General features: G+C 49.9%; 2 protein-coding genes across 2 annotated transcripts in view; one reads left to right on the top strand and one right to left on the bottom strand.

Annotated features, from left to right (window-relative positions):
* Positions 1-9,249, top strand: pcolce2b (procollagen C-endopeptidase enhancer 2b). The gene is made up of 9 exons (XM_030348914.1): positions 1-421; positions 624-732; positions 1,464-1,719; positions 4,395-4,519; positions 4,995-5,131; positions 5,408-5,571; positions 6,168-6,251; positions 6,873-7,040; positions 8,255-9,249. The coding sequence occupies exons 1-9, from the start codon at positions 246-248 to the stop codon at positions 8,383-8,385; spliced, it is 1,350 nt and encodes a 449-aa protein (XP_030204774.1). The 5' UTR covers positions 1-245; the 3' UTR covers positions 8,386-9,249.
* Positions 9,089-21,132, bottom strand: part of trpc1 (transient receptor potential cation channel, subfamily C, member 1) — a 19,347-nt gene continuing 7,303 nt past the window's right edge. The window contains exons 5-13 of the mRNA XM_030348909.1: positions 20,510-20,641; positions 19,896-20,091; positions 18,256-18,592; positions 15,915-16,054; positions 15,516-15,665; positions 12,422-12,603; positions 11,485-11,686; positions 10,696-10,890; positions 9,089-10,052 (exon numbers count right to left, since the gene is read on the bottom strand). Of these exons, the coding sequence (XP_030204769.1) occupies positions 9,825-10,052; positions 10,696-10,890; positions 11,485-11,686; positions 12,422-12,603; positions 15,516-15,665; positions 15,915-16,054; positions 18,256-18,592; positions 19,896-20,091; positions 20,510-20,641 (1,762 nt within the window). The 3' untranslated portion in view covers positions 9,089-9,824. The remainder of the gene's footprint in view (positions 10,053-10,695; positions 10,891-11,484; positions 11,687-12,421; positions 12,604-15,515; positions 15,666-15,914; positions 16,055-18,255; positions 18,593-19,895; positions 20,092-20,509; positions 20,642-21,132) is intronic.

A 21,132-nucleotide genomic window follows, 5' to 3' on the forward strand; every position in this document is an offset into this window, starting at 1 on the left:
CAAATATAGCCTATCTGTAGGCAATAAATGACTAGTGGTCAATAAAAGTGGGGCCAGGAGTGGTAATGGTGAATAAAAGTGGTTCCACGTTTACTTGATTTAATATACGAGGGTATGCCGCTGTGAGGAAGTCAAGTTTATTCACGTCTCCGCTCTGCCCGAAGGCTGGTGAATATCTGAGCAGACCTCAGCCCGGCAGCCAGCAGCGCCTCCCCCCTCCTTCCTCCCGAACAAGCAGTATATTCATGCGGATCTCCCCGGGACCCGACAGCCGTCAGGGACCTTGGACCGCCAGCCCCACCGTCTTCCTCTACTGCCACGGGGCCACCGCCAGCTGCCAGCCCCACACCATGCGGACTATCTTCTTCAGCACATGGGCGCTGCTGCTCCTCTCTTCAGTGTCTGCCCAGACCCCACAGAGGTAGGTCGTCTTTAATTCCTAACAATAACAACATTCATACACGTTAGGAATCCTAACTTTCTGGGTCTGATGAGTGCCCCACTGTGCTGAGGTCTCCTGCGTCACACCAGGTCGCTGCGTTGTTGTCTTGTTACCTATGGTTTGATAAAGCTTTGGGAGTTTAAACGCAGACCCCGTGTCCCCCCCACCTCCCCAACCCCAGGCCATCCTTCACTTGCGGGGGCAACCTGACTGAGGAGTCCGGGCTGGTGGGCAGCCAGGGGTACCCCGGAGTCTACCCCCCCAACACCAAGTGTGTCTGGAGGATCACGGTCAGACCATATCATTATACAGATGAAGAATAACACATTTATTCATAATAACATGAATACACATATGAATTAAAGAAGTGCATCTGGAGAATCACGGTCAAATATCAATATTCATTCTAATAATAAATTGTATAAATATATTTATGATAGCATTAATACATTCATGAATAAACATTATGATAACAGTTATGGGTGTATAAATAATTTTTAATTAATATGACCATGTGATCATATAAGCAGAGTTAAGTACAATTAGAACACATAGGCAGTGTATTTACAAGCAGTTTGTTACTTATATCAACAGATTATTCATTTTATATGAACAGTTTATTCATTTTATATTATCAGTTTATTCATCTTATATTAACAGTTTATCATCTTCTTCGGTGTATTCACTGATTCTGTTTATTCAAGCCTTTAAATTCGTAGAGTGTAGTCTTGGTCCAGTTAGGTCCAGTGTGAGGTGTCTTCTAGTCCCTCCCCCTACCAGATACCTGTCCAGGTGTCTGGTAGGAGGAGGGACAGCGTGGTAACTTCTACCTCCAGGTATGATGAGTGACAGCCTGGTAGCTCCTCCCTCCAGGTAGGATGAGTGACAGCCTGGTAACTCCTCCTTCCCTTTATGATGAGTGACAGCCCGATAGCTCCTCCCTCCTGGTAGAATGAGTGACAGCACGGTAACTCCTCCCTCCTGTTAAGATGAGTGACAGCGTGGTAACTCCTCCCCCCAGGTCCCCATTGGTCGGGTGGTCGTCCTCTCGTTCCGCTTCATCGACCTGGAGAGTGACAACCTGTGTCGCTATGACTACGTGGACGTGTACAGCGGGCACGCCGGCGGCCAGAGGCTGGGCCGCTTCTGTGGGACGGCGCGGCCGGGCGCGCTGGTCTCCACGGGCAACAAGATGATGGTCCAGATGATGTCCGACGCCAACACCGCCGGGAGCGGCTTCCTGGCGGTCTACTCTGCTGCCCACCCCCACCAGAGAGGTAGCCACACGCTAACCTAGCATTGGGCTAAAGTAGCATGTTGCTAATGTAGCATGGGGCTAACATAGCATGTTGCTGACGTAGCATGGTGCCAACCCCCCACCAGTAAGGTAGCCACACGCTAGCCTAGCATGGGGCTAACATAGCATGGTGCTAACGTAGCATGCTGCTAACATAACATGCTGCCTGCTGCCCACCCCCATCAGAGAGGTAGCCGAACGCTAACGTAGCATGGGGCTAACATAGCATGTTGCTAACGTAGCATGGTGCCCATCCCCACCAGAGAGGTAGCCTAACGCTAACATAGCATGGGGCTATCATAGCATGGTGCCCACCCTCACCAGAGAGGTAGCCGCACGCTAACGTAGCATGGTGCTAACATAGCATGGTGCTAACATAGCATGCTGCCCACCCCCGCCAGAGAGGTAGCCAAATGCTAACATAGCATGGTGCTTACATAGCATGAGGCTTAAATAGCATGGGACTAACATACCATGCTTCCCATCCCCACCAGAGAGGTAGCAGCATGCTAACATAGCATGGTGCTAACGTAGCATTGTGCTTATGTAGCATGCTGCTTACGTAGCATGCTGCCTACCCCCACCAGAGTGGTAGCAACATGCTAGCATGTTAGCATTATAGCATGATGCTAACATAGCCAACTAAACATGGTGCCCACCCCCCACCAGAAAGGTAGGAGCAGGCTTCAGAGAGATGTAGCAGCATGCTAACAGGCTAGCAGCATACCATGGGTATTAGAACAGGGTTAAGACTGAACAGTAGCACTGGTGGCAACCTACTGAGTCATGCCTGTAATGAGTCCAGTCAGAAGGGAACGTAAACACTGGGAAAGCTGAACTCTGACCTCAACACAGTAAGATTGTGTGGTCATCATCAGACAGGTCAGGGTCTAACAGCAGGGGGGCAGGTAAAGAGCTGAGCTCTGGTAGGAGGACATGGTGAAGGTCACCACATACACTGACTGAGGACAAGAGGTTTGAGGTTAACCAGCAGGAACATCTAGTCACAGCACCTCGCGGAATTTCCCACCAAACTTTGCCAACAACATCGCTCTCTTGTGCACTTTGTCTCCCCTCCTCTCCTTTCCCCCTTCCCCTCCTCTCTCCCCTCAACTCTTCCCTCCTCTCTCCTCCTTTCTCCCCTCCCTTCTTCTCTCCTCTCCTCCTCTCCTCTCTCCCCTCCTCTCTCTCCTCCTTTCTCCTCTCCCTTCCTCTCTCCTCTCCCCTCTCCTCCCCTCTTCTCTCCCCTACTCTCCCCTCTCTCCCCTCCTCTCTCTTCTCCTTTTTCCTCTCCCTTCCTCTCTCATCTCCCCTCTCCTCTCTCCTCCCTCTCCTCCCCTCCTCTCTTCTATCCCATCCCCTACTCTCCCCTCCTCTCTCTCCTCCTTTTTCCTCTCCCTTCCTCTTTTCTCTCCCCTCTCCTCTCTCCTCCCTCTCCTCCCCTCCTCTCCTCTATCCCATCCCCTACTCTCCCCTCTCTCTCCTCCTTCCTCCCGTCCCTTCCTCTCTCCCCTCCTCTCTCCCCTCCCCTCCTTCCTCTCGCCCCTCTCCTCATCTCTCCCTTGCCCTCCTCTCCTCTCCTCTATTCTCCTCCTTCTCTTCTCTCTATCTCCTTCTGTCGTGTGAGGTCTTCCTCATGTCCGACTGTGATTGAGTGAGTTTGGGATAAATCCCGGAAATCGGCTTCTGATAATCTTCCCACAATGATTTACCTCGGGAACAGCGGGAGATATTCCTGTGGTTCCGGTGTCACCGAATATCACATTTCCGGGCCAAGATTCCTCTCCTGTGCACCAGCCATGGCTTTCAATGTTTTTGTCAGTGTTTCAAGTCCAGACGACATCTCGGCTCATCTCTTATACACAGAAATCAGAGCTTCTAAAAAGCTAAAAGAAAAAGAAAAATCAGGCGATGGTCAATGGGTGTCGAGATTGTTGCACGCCACTATGATTCATACCTGATTGGTGAATGCTCCTCGCACTACAAACGAATACCCGAGGGCTTCCCACACCAAAGCCTTGTCCAGTAGCCGTGGGATCTGTCTATAGAGATGAGGTTATGCTCAGGTGGTAGCCCTGGACAGCTGTAGTACACCTTTCCCATCCTGAGCAGGAGCGGGTTCACTCAGACCTTCCTACTCCCCGTCCCGTCCGCGGTGAGTCAGCTCCCCACGCCGTGACCCCCCGCCTGGCTTCTGTGTGGAGGGTCGGAGGCTGCAGGCCTGCAGGTCTGCTGACAACATGTGGAAACTATCTCCCCGTCTCTCGCTCCCTCTGTAATCACTGGAGGAACCCAGCGAGGAACCACCGAAAAAAATGCTCAAGTTTGTAATTACAACATGACGACATGTCTGTATGTGTGTGTATGTGTGTGTTTGTTTGTGTGTGTGTGTGTGTGTGTGTGTGTGCTTGTGTGTGTGCTTGTGTGTGTGTGTGTGTGTGTGTGTGTGTGTGTGTGTGTGTGTGTGTGTGTGTGTGTGTGTGTGTGCTTGTGTACGTGTGCCTGTGTCTGTGTGTGTGTGTGTGTGTGTGTGTGTGTGTGTGTGTGTGTGTTTGTGTGCGTGTGTGTGTGTTTTTTTTTTTGTGTGCGTGTGTATGTGAATGTGTGTGTGTGTGTGTGTGTGTGTGTGTGTGTGTGTTCTCTGTGTGTCTTCAGGGGAGCTGTACTGCGGGGGTCTCCTTGATAAGCCCACTGGGTCCTTCAAGACCCCCAACTGGCCGGAGAAGGACTACCCAGCGGGGGTGACCTGCTCCTGGCGCATCGTGGCCCCCAAACACCAGGTCCAGACATCCATCTAGACCTGGACCTGGACCAGGTCCAGACCCCCATCTAGACCTGGTCTAGCGTACTACTTTAGATTAATCACCAGTTTGAGGCCTGGGGTTAGTCCTAGGTTAAGATTAGGCTAAGGCTAGGCTTAGGTCAGGGTTAGTACTAAGGTTAGGTTAGGGTTAGGCTAAGGTTAGGCTAGGATAAGATTAAGGTTAGGCTAAGGTTAGGGTACGGTTATGCTAAGGTAAGGCTAAGGCTAGGCTAAGGTTAGGGTTAGTCCACGCTAAATTTGGCTAAGGTTAGGTTAGAGTTAGTGTTACGTGTCCAACAAACATAAAATCAGCAGCCTATGGACAACCCAACATAAGGACAGACGACAGGGTAACAGTTAGGCTAAGGTTATGCTAAGGTTAGCGTTAGTCCTAGGCTAAGGTTAGGCTAAAGTGAGGCTAACGTTTGCGTTAATGTGACCCTCGTCTCCAGATCATCGAGGTGAGGTTTGAGAAGTTCGACGTGGAGAGAGATAATTACTGCCGCTACGACCACGTGTCCATCTTCAACGGACCCGAGATCAACGACGCTCGCAGGATCGGGAAGTTCTGTGGAGACAGCCCGCCATCGTAGGTCTCTCAGAACCCTCCTAGACATCCTTCCTGTTGTCCTGAACGCTCCTCGAACCCTATAGAACCTTCCTATCATCCCCAAGAACCCTTAGAACCTTCCTATCATCCTCTAGAATGTTAGAACCTTTAGAGGCCCCGTAGAACCCTTCTAACCCTCATAGGTCTATCTGCCTACCCATCTACCTGTGTGTCTCCCTGTCTCCCTGTCTACCTGTCAATCTGTCAACCTGTCTACCTGTCCACCTGTCTACCTGTCCTCCTGTCTCCCTGCAGGCCGGTGCTGTCTGAGGGGAACCAGCTGGTGATCCAGTTCCTGTCTGACCTCAGTCTGACCGCAGACGGCTTCATCGCCCACTATACCTTCAGGCCCAAGAAGTACATCAGCTCCACCCTTCCCCCCGTCACCACCACCCAGCCGCCCACCACCCGGGCCATACGTAGGTCCACACGCACGCACGCACACGCACACACACGCACACACACACGCGCGCGCACATGCACACGCACGCACACACGCACACGCACACACACACACACACACACACGCGCGCGCACGTGCACACACGCACACACACGCACGCACACACACACACACACACACACACACACACACCACCACCAACAGGCAGATACGTAGGTCCACACGCAGGCACGCACGCACACATGCACACACACACACACACACACACAATGTCAAGCTAGAGATAATCTACATGGTCTGTAGAACTATGTGCACTGTGATTATACGTGCACTGTAGCTGTACGGGCACTGTCGATCTACGTTCACTTCAGAGCTATACGTGCACTGTAGTTCTACGTGCACTGTAGAACTACGTGCACTGTAAATGCACGTGCACTGGGTGGGTAAACATCAACCTTCAATTAGGGAAGGTCTTTACTTCGAGAAAAGCCAAAGAGTGAGGAAATCTTTGACTCTCTAACACACTGCTCTACTCACAGTGTGTGTGTGTGTGTGTGTGTGTGTGTGTGTGTGTGTGTGTGTGTGTGTGTGTGTGTGTGTGTGTGTCCTCAGCTATGAAGTACTCTGCAGCTCTATGTCAGCCGAAGTGCAAGAAGAGAGGAAGTCTGGAGACCAACTACTGCTCCAGTAACTTTGGTAAGATACACAACAAACTACACAAACTACACACAGTTCCACAATACAATAATACTACACAGTGTACAACAATACGACTAAAAACAGTATTACAATACAATACTACACTTAGTACTATAATATAATACTACTACACACAGTACCACAATACAATACTACTACACACAGTACCACAGTACAATACAACTACACACAGTAATACAATACAATACTAGTAAACACAACTGCAATATATTACTTCTACATGGTAATGTATATATGTATATGTGTGTGTGTCTGTGTGCTTGTGTGTGTGTGTCTCTGTGTGTGTGTGTGTGTGTGTGTGTGTGTGTGTGTGTGTCTGTGTGTGTGTGTGTGTGCGTGTGTACGTGTATGTGTGTCTATGTGTGTGTGTACGTGTGTGTGCGTGCGTGTGTGTGTCTGTGTGTGTGTGTGTGCGTGTGTGTCTCTATGTGTGTGTGTGTGTGTGTGTGTGTGTCTCTCTGTGCGTGCGTGCGTGCGTGTGTGTGTGTGTGTCTCTATGTGTGTGTGTGCGTGCGTGTGTACGTGTGTGTGCGTGCGTGTGTGTGTGTGTGTCTCTCTGCTTGTGTGTGTGTGTGTGTGTATGTGTGTGTGTGTCAGTGCTCACAGGGACAGTGATCACGGCGTCCGTTCGGGGGGGCAGTGTCTTCGCCACCGTCTCCATCCTCAACCTTTATAAGGAAGGGGGCGTGGCCATCCAGCAGGCGGGAAAAACCATGAGCACCAAAATCACCATCTTGTGTCGGAAGTGTCCTCTGATCCGTCGAGGTGAGGACCCCCAATCAATAACTAATAATCACTACTGTAGCACCCCCAGTCAATAACTGATAATCACTACTGTAGCACCCCAATGAATAACTAATAGTTACTACTGAAGCACCCCAAACAATAACTGATAATCACTACCATAGCAACCCCGATCAATAACTAATAGTTACTACTGAAGCATCCCCAATCAATAACTAATCATCACTATTATAAGACCTCCTCATCAATAACTAATAATCACTACTATAGGACCCCCAATCAATAACTAATAATCACTACTGTAGCACCCCCAATGAATAATTAATAGTTACTACTGAAGCACCCCCAATCAATAACTAATCATCACTATTATAAGACCTCCTGATCGATAACTAATAATCACTACTATAGGACCCCAAATCAACACGGCGACTGTGAGCCAATCAGAAGCAGCGACAGCATGCGGCAGTGTTTATCGCTGTTTTGGGTTGAGTGCTTTAAGAGGAAGGCTGAAGGTCCTTGAGGGAATGGAGCATCTAACGTCTCGGTCAGACGTTAGATCTCTGCCAGACTCTGAACACACCTGTTCACATGTAGGTCAGGTCTTAATGGGACACTTACATTTAGCAGGCTTACAATGGTTCATACACACATTCAAACACCATGGGCGGAGTCAACCGTGCAAGGCGACAGCCAGCTCGTCAGGAGCAGTTAGGGTGAGGTGTCTCGACACTCGGCTAGGAGGAACCGGGGATCGAACTAGCAACCTTTCGGTTTGAGTTAAAGGTCCTATGACGACCCCTCCACCGAGACGTAGCGACCCAGCGTGTCGCTATGATGACCCCTACACCGAGATGTAGCGACCCAGGGCGTCGCTATGACGACCCCTCCACCGAGATGTAGCGACCCAGGGCCCCTCCACCAGGTGTGGTGTGATTAGCCGTTTCTAGCCGTTTTGGAAATCTGCCCCTTATGACATCACAGGTGGGCGTGTCCACCTAGATGTGTGACGGATAGATGAGCAACGTTTGCTACAGTCCACTGGGCAGGCTGGTAGACTGATGGACACGCCCACCTGTGATGTCATAAGGGGCAGATTTCCCAAACGGCTTGTAACGGCTAATCACAACACACCTAGTGGCATGTCATGGGACCTTTAACCCGCTCTACCTCCTGAGCTAAACTGTGACTTTGTGTGTGTGTGTGTGTGTGTGTGTGTGTGTGTGTGTGTCCAGGGATGAGCTACCTCTTCATGGGCCAGGCAGATGAAGACGGACGGGGGACCATCGGACCGCAGCACCTGGTCACCGCCTTCAAGACCCGCAACCAGAAGGAGCTGAGCGGCCTGAAGACCCAACACTGCTGAGGCCTACCGGCTCACAGCTGGAGCCCCGACCTACACCTAGATCCCCCTCCTGACAGCTCGGTCGGCACACCTTCTGGAGAACCAATCATATAGAACCCTCTCAGTCTACACACCTGCTGGGGAACACATCTTCTGGAGAACATATCATATAGTACCCTCCTCGCAGCTCAGTCTACACACTTGCATATTCAGGTAGAACGTATAGATATATAGGTTTAGAACGTTACATAAAAACGTGGTGAAATCAATTCATTCCAATAATATCCTAAGTCAGGACAGAGTGCCATCTCTCGTTCTGTGATAGGGACCAGGCTACTGTAGATGTTCTGTTTAGCCCTCAAGTCGAAGACGTGGGCTTCGACTTGGTTAAGGAGAGGGGGTCTCAGCGAGGCTGGAGTACTGAGGCCTCGATGAGTGTGTGTGGATGCGTGTGTGTTCCGTGTTGTGGCGTGAGTCAGTTTTCCATGTCTCACACTCCCAGGAGTCACCACAGACACATCTGCATCATCATCATCATCATCATCATCATCATTCCCCTCAGCTCCTCCAGACCTGGTGAAGGCCTACGGACGCTTTATTTATCTTTGAATATGAGAGTAAACTATGTCAGATGTATTTTAGCTGGACATGGGAGATATTTATTATGGTAACATGTGCAATAGATTTTATATAGGATCCTTTGGATTAGTAATAAACAAGGCTCTTTTGAAGCAAAAGTTTTATTTAATAGATGCAAAGGTTCTCTGCCAGCCTATTTCTAACCGTTTAAAAAGTAAAGAGATTAAATTAAATATTTTCATATGAAAAAGTCTGCTAGTTATTTAAAGTTCATTGTTTCCTGCCAAATAAAATCCTCGAATACCATCTTCCTCGTTGTCTAACTGAAATTCATGCATCAGATAAAAGTAGATCTCTGTGTCCTTGTTACAATATAATATAATACAGACTTCTTAAAACAGAGCTCACTATACAGAACTTGTAATACAGAGCTCATAATACAGATACCACTATGCAGAACTTTGAAATGCAGACCTGGTAATACAGACCTCGTAAACAGACTTCAAAAACAGACCCGGTGATACAGACCCAACTCTACAGACCTCCGACCTGGTAATAAAGACCTTGCAATAAAGACCTTGTAATACAGACCTTGTAATACAGACCTTGTGATGCAGACCTTACTATACAGACCTCGTAACGCAGTCCTGGTAAGGCAGACCTCACACTACAGACCTCAGACCTCACTATAAAGACCTCATAATAATACAATAGTTTGGCTGCATCCTAGTCATTCCTGATACACAACCCATCCTGTGAATTCAAACGGTAACAAGACGAGTGGTCAGAGAACTCCTCACGCCATGCGGCCGGCCTGAGTCTGGGGATACAACATACTCTGTGAGTCCACGAGTTCCAGAGACCTCCGGAGGTTGTGGGGTTCAGCTCCGGGGGTAGAACATGGCGTACTTGGAGGTCCTGAAGCCCAGCAGGTCCCTCATCTCGTTGCGGAACTTGGAGAGGTCCTGGCGCAGGTCGCTGAGGTTCTCCAGCGTGGCCTGGTCCGTGCTCTGCATCTTCTGCCGCGTGGACGTCAGGTACCGGTGCACCAGGCAGCACATGATCTTCTGGTAGTTCTGGTCGCGCTTCTGCTTCAGGTTCCTCCACTCCTGGGGACGGCAAGGAGGCACACAGCGGGTCAGGCCCTCGTACGTCTCGGTGGAGGGGTCGTCATGGCGACGCCCTGGGTCGCTACTTCTCGGTGGAGGGGTCGTCATAGCGACGCCCTGGGTCGCTACACCTGCCTGAACAGTCGTCTTCTTGGATGTTTAAAATGTGTTATTTGGTTTTCATTTCAAGATGATGTGTCATATATATACATATATATAAGCACACCTCCTCAGCATTTACTTTGAGAGGTGCACCTGACTTACGGTGCCTGCCTCAGTGGGCTACAGGGGGTCCAGAGACAAACAGGCTATAGGACTTGGACAAATTGGGCAAACTACTGAAATAGGTGGCTCAAATAGGAAGGACATCCATCGCAAATCGACTCTCATCAACCAAAACGTTAGGTCAACAATCAGCCAGTCTCTCCTCCAACACCACCTCTACCTCCTCCTCCTCCACCTCCTCCCTCTCCTCCTCCTCCTCCTCCACCACCTCCTTCTCCTCCTCCTCCTCCTCCACATCTCTCCTCTCTCCACCACCTCCTCCTCTACCACCTCCTTCTCCTCCTCCCCCTCCCCCTCCTCCCCCTCCTCCTCCTCCTCCTCCTCCTCCTCCTCCTCCTCCTCCTCCCCCTCTCCTCACCTTCAGGCTGTTCTGTCTCTTCACGCGGCCCTTGGAGGTGTGGGAGCAGACCCACTTGTTCATGCTGGTCAGCAGGTAGCAGAGGGTCTTGGGCGAGGGCAGGATGTTGAAGGGGGGAGGCAGGGTGCACTTGTCGTCAAAGTAGCTCAGCCAGAGTTTGGCCCGGGCGAATTTCCACTCCTTGTCTTCGTGGTTCTGCAGAATTCCGAGGCACAACGTGAATATGCTGGGGATATGGGACATGGGCTCTGGAATGTTTTCCACATATTATTCACCCTGTGGCGTGTTTAAGCTGTTAACAGCGTGTGAAAAGTGTGCGTGTGTGAAAGCGCTCCAGATGTTCTGGATTGGAGCCCTTTTATAACGCCATAAACGGCCACTGGTTGCTGGATTAAATGCAGGAAAATGTGCGGATCCCATTTCATCCAAAACAACAACCGAGCCTCTGTGGGAAACTAAATAACAGAGGAAGAAGGGCAAGAGCTATAAAAGAAACTTAAAGTTTGTTTTGCTCCTGTTCCTACTAACATATTGTTCCTCTCTACTTCAGGATTCGATCTAGCTGGTTCCTGCAGATATTGTTAATCTCTTCTTCTATGGTATCTGCTCACATATTGTTAATCTCTTCTCCAGGGTTCATCTAGCTATGGTTCCTGGTCATATTGTTAATCTCTTCTTCTATGGTATCTGCTCACCTATTGTTCCTCTCTACTTCAGGGTAAGATCTAACTATGGTACCTGCTCACCTATTGTTCATCTCTTCTTCTGTGGTTCCCGGTCGGTACTCACTGCGATCTGGCGGAAGCTCTTGTGCAGCATGGCCACCAGCAGCTTGGTGAGGACGATGACCACCACGATGTTGTACGTCCCGATGATCAGCGCCCCCACGAACGACCGCAGCTCCTCCGAGTAGCTGATCCTCGTCACGAACAGAGCCACGTGGGCCAGCGAGAAGATGTACCAGAACAGGGCGTAGCACGTCCCGATGAAGCTGTACCACGGACACACCACTGTTAGTCCACACCTGGACCAGAAGGTCTCAGCCTCAATGGTAAACGGAATGCATCTATCGCTTTTCTAACCAGTGGCCACTCAAAGCGCTTTACGATACGGCCAAACATTCACACACTGACGGCGGTGTCAGCCACGCAGGGCGACAGCCAGCTCGTCGGGAGCAGTCAGGGGTGGGTCGGGTGCCTCGCTCAGGAACACCTCAACACTCGATGCTAGGAGGAGCCGGGGATCAAACCAGCAACCTTCCGGTTACCAGCCAACCCGCTCTACCCCCTGAGCCACACGCCACAAGCCTAAACTACAGAGTATGGGACTGTGGTGGGAAATTCCGCCCCACGTCAATCACAATCAGTTTAAACTGTATAGCATAACGAGTCATCCAAACGTATAAAAATTAGGGTCAATTATTTGGGTAATAAAGGTACAATAACCACAACTATCATAGAACAAACACTAAAACAAACAACTGTGAGAGCAACTGTGCCCCCCAATAAAACAAAGTATTGGTTAACCAGATGGTAATCTATCGATTGAACCTCCTCAGGATGTCCTAAAAGGGGGTCGTGGCCGTGCCCTATCAGTTCGATCCCCGGCCTGTCCAACCTTCCCCTGAAGGGGTCACGTAAACAGCCCCGTTCCATGGCACTCAGAGAAACAGAATGTGACGATAGGATTTCCGATTACAGGGCCCTAACCGTGTCGACGCTCCTACCTGTGGAAGGCGTCGTTGCTCTGCTGCTGGCAGAAGATCCCCTGGCAGTCGGGGGGGTTCTTGTCGGGGTCCTTGTGGTCCTTGCCGTAGAGCTGCGTGAGGCCGATGGTGAAGGAGAACAGGACCAGCAGGAACAGGCCCAGGAACTTCCCAAACTCCTGCAGCATCTGGCCCATGGAGATCTGCTCAGGGACCAGAAGGAAAGACCCTGAGTGAAGGTAGCCCCTGTGAGCAATCTGGGGCCCTGTCAGCATCTGGGGCCCATGCCTTCTGAATGAAGGGACGGATGTTAGCATCTGGGGCCCTGTTAGCATCTGGGGCCCTGTTAGCATCTGGGGCCCTGTTAGCATCTGGGGCCCATACCTTTTGAATGAAGGGACGGGTATTAGCATGTGGGGCCCATACCTCCTGAATGAGGGTACACGTGTTAGCATCTGGGATCCTGACACAAACCCTACACCTGTAAGATGTTAGCCGTGGTCCGGATACATCTACATGCTGCCCCCTAAATATAGCATTAGCTACCTCCTAGTTATAGCATTAGCTACCTCAAAGTTATAGCATTAGCTACCTCCAAGCCATAGCATTAGCTACACCCTAGCTATCGCATGAGCTACCTCCTCGTCATAACATAAGCTACCTCCTAGCTATAGCATCAGCTAATCTGCTAGTGACCCACGAGTGGCTAGTGACTAGTTCCTCCGTACATCCAAAAATATAACAGTAACCCCCCCCCCCCACACACACACACACACAAACACAGTGGCAGTACATGATTAGTTGTGTAAACACACACACAGACACACACAAGGCGTCGAGGAGATGGACGAGGAGTTTGAGCTTAAGTTGACCTGTAGTGTTTGTTCTGAGACGAGACAGACACACACACACACACACACACACACACACACACACAAACACACACACACACGCACAGTGTGTGTGTGTGTGTGTGTGTGTGTGTGTGTGTGTGTGTGTGTGTGTGTGTTTGTGTGTGTGTAGAGGAACATGGCTAAGAGGTGAATAATGAGGGAAACATTCATGGCTGAAACCCACACACGTCCACGCCCACTCAGCGTCTGTGTACACGTGGTGTGTGCGTTTGGTGTGTGTGTTGGGTGTGTGCTTTTGATGTGTGTGTTTGATGTGTGCGTTCGGTGTGTGTGTTCGGTGTGTGCGTTTGGTGGGGCGGACTTTGGAGGCTGTGTGATAGAAGGTTCCATAAATAAAGCAGAGTGTGAGTTGTTGACAGCGAGACCATCTCACACACCCACACTTCACATTGATGTGTGGCTGTTTATTAGATCTGTACATGTGCATTAGATGTGTGGATGTTAGTTAAATGTGTACATGTTAGTTAGATGTGTAGATGTTAGTTTGATGTGTAGATGATAGTTTGATGTGTGGATGTTCATCAGATGTGTAGATGTTAGTTTGATGTGGAGATGTTAGTTTGATGTGTATTTGTTAGTAAGATGTGTACATGTTTATTAGATGTGTACATGTTAGTTTAATGTGTAGATGTTAGTTAGATGTGATGTTTATAAGATGTTTCATTCATTATAGAAGTAGCTGTTTATTAGATGTGTGGAAGATTCCTAGATGAGTCAATGGGTGTGTATAGATGTGTAGATGAGTGTGTGTATATGTGTGAGTGTGTGTATATGTGTGAGTTGGTCATCTAATCGGTGTGGTCAATAGAACAAACAGCCACGTCTATTTCCAGAGTTAATCACTGCACAGCCAGACACTGATGTCAACCAGAGAGAGCGAGAGAGACAGAGAGAGAGAGACAGAGAGAGAGAGAGAGAGAGAGAGAGAGAGAGAGAGAGAGAGAGAGAGAGAGAAAGATTTGGGGAATGGAAAGTATCATCACGGCTAGCATCATCTCAGCTAGTTAGCATTATTACAGCTTTCATCATACCAGCTAGCATCCTAGCCATCTTTACTAGAAGTAAATCTCTGGTGAGGAAATGTTGACCTCACCGCATACCTGGGGTCTACTCTGAGAGCTGGCTGGTTCTACTCTGAGGTTTGAATCATTATCCAGCCACAATAACAAACGGTCCACCAGAAGTCTGACTCAGGTTGACCCCATTTTACAACCCCTGAACGGGGAACCACATTTGTACGACGTATCCATTCATATTATTATCATCATTATTTTAATGGTGGTGAAAAACTGGGACAACTTGAGAGGAGCTGGTTATGTTTCAAAAAATGGGATATTATGCCGCCAGGTGTGAGTGGGATTAGCCATCGCAAGAAGTTAGAAAATAACCCTAACCCTAGCCTTCTCCTGTTTTAGGAAAAGTGAAGCAGAAGTGGGCGTGTCCACCTGGATGTGTGCTGGATAGATCAGGTTACCGGCTTATCTATCCAGCATACATCTAGATCTAGGGACCCCAGGACGGAGCTGGTTACCTGAAGGGCCCCAGGACGGAGCTATTAGCTGGAGGTGCCCCAGCAAGGAGCTGGTTACCTGTGGGGGCCCCAGCACGGAACTATTGTCTGTAGGGGCCCCAGCACGGAGCTGGTTACCTAAGGGCCCCAGCACGGAGCTGCTACCTGTAGGGGCCCCAGCACGGAGCTGTTACCTGGAGGGGCCCCAGCACGGAGCTGGTTACCTGTAGGGGCCCCAGCACGGAGCTGTTACCTGGAGGGGCCCCAGCACAGAGCTGGTTACCTAAGGGCCCGAGCATGGAGCTGCTACCTGTAGGGGCCCCAGCACGGAGCTTTTACCTGGAGGGGCCCCAGCACGGAGCTGGTTACCTGGAGGGGCCCCAGCACGGAGCTGCTACCTGTAGGGGCCCCAGCATGGAGCTGTTACCTCGAGGGGCCCCAGCACGGAGCTGGTTACCTGGAGGGGCCCCAGCACGGACTTGCTACCTGTAGGGGTCCCAGCATGGATCTGTTACCTCGAGGGGCCCCAGCACGGAGCTGTTACCTCGAGGGGGCCCCAGCATGGAGCTGGTTACCTGGAGGGGCCCCAGCACGGAGCTGGTTACCTGAACGGCCCCAGCACGGAGCTGGTTACCTGAATGGCCCAGCACGGAGCTGGTTACCTGAACGGCCCCAGGGTGGAGCTAGTTACCTGTAGGGGCCCCAGCACGGAGCTGGTGGTGTACATGAAGAAGAGGCGCAGGTAGCTCAGGATGTTGGCGAAGGCGAAGAGGCCCTCGGCCACCAGGATGGGATGGAACGCGTCCCAGTTCTTCCTCTCCGTCTCCTCCACGTTCTTAAACTACACACACACACACACACACACACACACACACACACACACACACACACATAAACACACACACACACACACACACACACACACACACACACACACACACACACACACACACACACACACACACACACACACACACACACACACACACACACACACCAACACAAACACTGTTTAACTACAGCGGTTCTCCTGGTGGGGCTGAGCTCCAGGTGTGGGGGGCCCCCCCAGGAGCTCCGAGGGCGGACCTACCTGGCTGTGGGCCACGATCTTCAGGGCGAAGGTGGCCAGGTACAGGGAGTTCATGACGAAGCTCAGCTGGTTCCTGGACTCGTCCAGGAAGTCCTCCAGACCCTCGTACCAGAGGCGCTTCACGTCCGACCACACCATGCCTGCAGAACACACAGCACGACCCGTTACACACACACACACACACACACAGCCGCGGCCGCTGGGAACGGGAGCGCCGGCTGCATGTTAAACACGCGTGTGTTTAACAGTGTTCAAGCCTGTTAAAGATAAGGTAAGATAAGAACTTTGTTTCATCCCATGCATGGGAAATTAACTTGTTACTACAGCCCATGGAATCTAAAGTATGCAATAATAAAATGAAAAGTATAAAGTATCCAACAATCATACATCCATAAGATAATACAAAATAAAATAAATACAATAAATATAAATATCAATAAATCACACAGTGATTACAATGTCACGCCATAAGGACAGAAACTGCACACACCCATGAGCTACACAATCAATGAGGCCAAGAGGTGCCTCACTACAGAATAGAAAATACTTTGTCACAAATGTAAAGTGGAAAATGCACATTATTAAATTCAAGTATTGCATTATTGATTTAGTTGAAGTGATTTTTTGCTATCACAATGTTTCATAACCGATGTGTTAAACAGTGTCCAACCCTGTTAAACTGTGTACTACTGTTCAACACTTGCGTGTTGAACAGTGTCTAAGCCTGTTAAACACACAAGGGTTTAACAGGGTTTAACACTGTTCAACCGTTTAATACTGTTCAACAGTCGCGTATGTTTAGACTGTTTTGACTGTTAAACACTTGAGTCTTTAACCCCTTTAACACCTCCTACTGGAGTGGTCAGGCTGGCAAACCAGCCCAGAGATTGTGGGATCCCTTCCCCATGTCTGCAGTCTACCTGTAGGCATCCTCCAGCAGGATGACCCCTGACCTTCATGACATGTATCTGCAACGCTGTAGCTCGCTGTGGCTATAAGTCTGAATGAATAGTAAATAAATGACTTATGTGGGGAATTTTCACCCTCTAGTGGGTATTCGTGGTAGTGCATAGAAAACCTCCGTCTGGCTCCTTGAATCATTCCTGGAGTATCCCAATAATGAATAAATATGTATATGTATATATTTGTGCACATGGTAGGCACAAATTCATATTTTTATAATAACAAATAATATTGTATTTCCTCATTGATCATCTCTACAATGATCTTCCTCAATAACAAGAGAAAAAGAGAGAGGAAGTTGAGACTGAAGGATATGAACATGAGAGAGAGACACAGTGAGACAAAGAGAGAGCGACAGAGAGAGAAAAACAGAGAGAGAGAGTGAGACAGAGAGAAAGAGACACTGAGAGACACAGAGAGAGAGAGAGAGAGAGAGAGAGAGAGAGAGAGAGAGAGAGAGACAGAGAGAGAGACACACAGAGAGAGACAGAGAGAGAGAGAGAGAGAGAGAGAGAGAGAGAGAGAGAGAGAGAGAGAGATACAGAGAGAGAAACACAGACAGATGGCAGGATATGGAGATGTAAGAGACGAGGTGGTGGTATATGGAGGTTTTAGCCAGCACTCATTAAGGCGATGTGGTCATCATGGCGATGATTTGCCTCCAGTTACCATGCCGACTCATCTCTCCCGCGCTGGGACGGAGAGACCTGTTTGTCCTAACCACAGCCAGACAGATCGAACATAATGATTTTAAGTGGGCGTCTGGCAGTGTGTTTGTAGTGCTGCATACTGTGAGGCAGACAGTGAAGTGCCACCAGCTCCCTCATTGGCCACTGATGAGCAAAGGGGAGGAGCCATTTCACCGAGGGCATATGTCATCATCATCTGACAGGCTCTTCCTGTTATCATTATGGACACATGATGGCTGACACCAGAACATCTGTTCTCTCTCTTCCATCTATCAATACATTATAAAGTATTTTATGAACAGTGTGTATTAAATAGCGAAATTATGAGGACCTTTGCCCTACACAGAGTGTGTTAACACAATATGAGGACCTCTGTGACTAGTATACACACTGTGTGTTGAACAGAGACATTATTGGGACATATAAGACTAGTATACACACTTTGTGTTAAACAGAGACATTATGGGGACCTCTAAGACTAGTATACACACTGTGGGGACCTTTGCACTACACACAATATGAGGACCTCTGCACCACACAAAGTGTGTTAACACAATATGAGTACCATTTGACTACCCAGATTGTGTTAACGCAATATGAGGACCTCTGAACTACACAGTGTGTGTTAACACAATATGAGGACCCCTGAACTACACAGTGTGTGTTAAAAAAATATGAGAACCTCTGACCTAGGATCCAGAGGATGAGCAGGAAGTCGATCATCTCCAGCGCCGGGCCCATGGTGTTCTTCTTGCCCTCGTTGTAGACCAGGGAGTAGAGGTTGAGGAGAAGGAGGAAGGTGAAGTAGGAGGCGCTGTGGATGATGAACTTGACGAAGGGCGTGTGGATGAGCTGGCCCACGCGGGAGCGCGGCGCCAGCAGGTAGCACAGTGACAGCACGGGCCACAGTACCGCCACGCTCAGCACCGTGGCCATCTTCAGACAGGTGTGCTTCCGCCGGTAGCTCGCCGTCTCGCCGAACCACACCGTGTTGAGGAACTGCTGGCAGTTGGACTGGGCCACGAACTGGAGGGACGACAGATTACCGTATTACAGCTAATATAGCTAACTGTACTGTTTAGTAATGCAGACGACAGGAGATATGGAAGTTCAGATTGTTTTGAAGCAGTTATGACACATTTAAACTGATACGTTAGAGGTATAGAACAACTCCTAGAGGCTGCTTACATAGAAACCTGGAGAAGAAAAAGATAGGAGTGGTGATGTTAGAATGCGGCCAGCATAGGGCTTTCTAGCTTGTTGCCTTACTGTTAGGGAATGTTAGCCTTCTGCTAGCTTGCTGCCTTACTCCGAGGAAATGTTAGCATTCTGCTAGCTTGCTGCCCTACATGTGAGGGGATGTTAGAATTCTGCTAGCTTGGTGCCCTACTGTGAGGGTAGGTTAGCATTCTGCTGGCTTTCTGCCTTGCAGTGAGGGATTGCTTTATCCAGCTAGTTGTGTCACTTTGTGTTTAACAAACAATCCAGGCTCAGCAATCCATGAAGTACATTCTGGCGGAGCTTCGAGCTCTTAGCGTTTGGCGTCTGCAGGCTGAAGGACCAAGTCGGAAAGCCACACTTGAAAACAAGACATACCGAGCAACAGATTGCAGACGTTACAGTTCACTGATTCAACTATTTACTGTTGCAGCAGTAGATTAATTAAAGACAGCATGTGTTGGATTACAATCAGAGGACATTAGTTCATGAGTCCCTGTTGATGGGGTGCTGTAGTAATAGGTCTGGTCATATGGGCGGTGGGGAAGTAATTACTGTCAGAGTTAAGTAGAACACAGCCCAATCACACCACGCACCAAGACCCCCCCCCCCCCCCTCTACCGTGCTACGCCGTAAACATCGAGTGGGGCGGACGTCCAGGCACCATCTGAGCATCTGAACTAGCTTCAGTCTGTCTCAGACCAAGCGACTGAGACAGACTGATGGGCATCATCCAGCCTGGTGACCAGTAAACTCCATGGTTCATCCAGGCATGTCTTCTACCAGCCGAGATCCAACATGCGTTCTACCAGAAACAGATCCAACATGGAGATTCCAACATGTGTTCTATCAGCCCAGATCCAACATGGCCTCTACCAGAAACAGATCCAACATGGTCTATACCAGCCCAGATCCAACATGGAGATCCAACATGAAGATCCAACATGGAGATCCAACACGTCCTCCACCAGCCCAGACCCAACAAGTGTTCTACCAGCCAAGATCCAACATGGAGATCCAACATGGAGATCCAACATGGAGCCCAGATCCAACATGGAGATCCAACATGGCGATCCTACATGCGGCCTACTGGTCCAACATGGCGGCTCACCTCCTTCTGGTTGTACTTGATGGCCAGCTTGAGGCGGCTGAGGTTCATGCGGTCCTCCAGGAGGCCCCTCTTGTCCAGGAGGTCCTCGGTGGACGTGTGGTTCAGGATCACCTCCAGCTCCCTGGAGTTACGCGCCTGGGCCAGCAGGTCCTTAGCAAACATCTTGCACTGCTTGGCCAGCTCCTCATAGTCGTTCCTGGAGGAGGACAAACCCACGCTCCTGTTAAGCTGCAGGTGGACAGGGACTAGAAGGAGGTGGAGGAGGAGGAGGTGGAGGAGGTGGAGGAGGAGGAGTAGGAGGAGGTTTAGGAGGAGGCGTAGGAGGAGCTGTAGGAGGAGCTGTAGGAAAGAATAAGGTGTAGGTGTAGGTGTAGGAAGAGAGGAAGAGTAGGAGGAGGTGTAGGAAGAGAGGAGGTGTAGGAGAAGGTGTAGGAGTAGGAGGAGGTTTAGGAAGAGAGGAGGTGTAGGAGAAGGTTTAGGAGGAGATGTAGGAGGAGGTGTAGGAAGAGAGGAGGAGTAGCAGGAGGTGTAGGAGGAGGCGTGGGAGGAGGTGTGGGAGGAGAGGAGGTGTAGGAGGTGTAGGAGGAGAGGGGCAGGAGGAGGAGAGGAGGTACCTGAACTCCACCTCCACCAGGCTGAGCTCCCGGAGGTCGGCGCTGAGCTCGAAGGCCCTCAGGATGGGGTCCTCCTCCGTCAGCATGATGAGGGACGGGCTGGACAGACAGCGGTAGATATCCAGACGGAACCTGCACGGAGACACAGAGATATACTGGGTATAAATAGAGAGAGAGACATATAGATATACTGCATACAAATAGAGAGAGACAGACAGACAGACGGACAGACGGACAGACGGACAGACGGACAGACGGACAGATAGATAGATAGATACACACACACACACACACACACACACACACACACAAACACACACACACACACACACACACACACACACACACACACACACACACACACATACATACATACATACATACATACATTCATGCATTTATATATTAGATGACCTTATGGAAGAAGGGACCTAGGATATGGCCCCCCCCTAAACACACTCATGCTGCGGCCCCCCCCCACACACACTCATGGCAGGGGCCCGACCAGACCACCATGGCTGCGGCTCCCCCACACACACTCATGGCTGCCCCCCCAGACCAGCTTGGCTGTACCTAATAACTTAACAGTGAGGTTCAGATCCTGGTGGAGGAAAAGCGTTGTG

This window comes from Gadus morhua, chromosome 23 (assembly GCF_902167405.1).
Source record: "Gadus morhua chromosome 23, gadMor3.0, whole genome shotgun sequence".
NCBI classification, from domain to species: domain Eukaryota; kingdom Metazoa; phylum Chordata; class Actinopteri; order Gadiformes; family Gadidae; genus Gadus; species Gadus morhua.

Bases quoted from the DNA above. Each gene is read 5' to 3' on its own strand.
- pcolce2b (XM_030348914.1), top strand. From the start codon at position 246: ATGCGGATCTCCCCGGGACCCGACAGCCGTCAGGGACCTTGGACCGCC. The intron at 4,520-4,994 runs GTCCAGACATCC...CCTCGTCTCCAG, and splicing joins TCGTGGCCCCCAAACACCAG to ATCATCGAGGTGAGGTTTGA. The intron at 7,041-8,254 runs GTGAGGACCCCC...GTGTGTGTCCAG, and splicing joins GTGTCCTCTGATCCGTCGAG to GGATGAGCTACCTCTTCATG.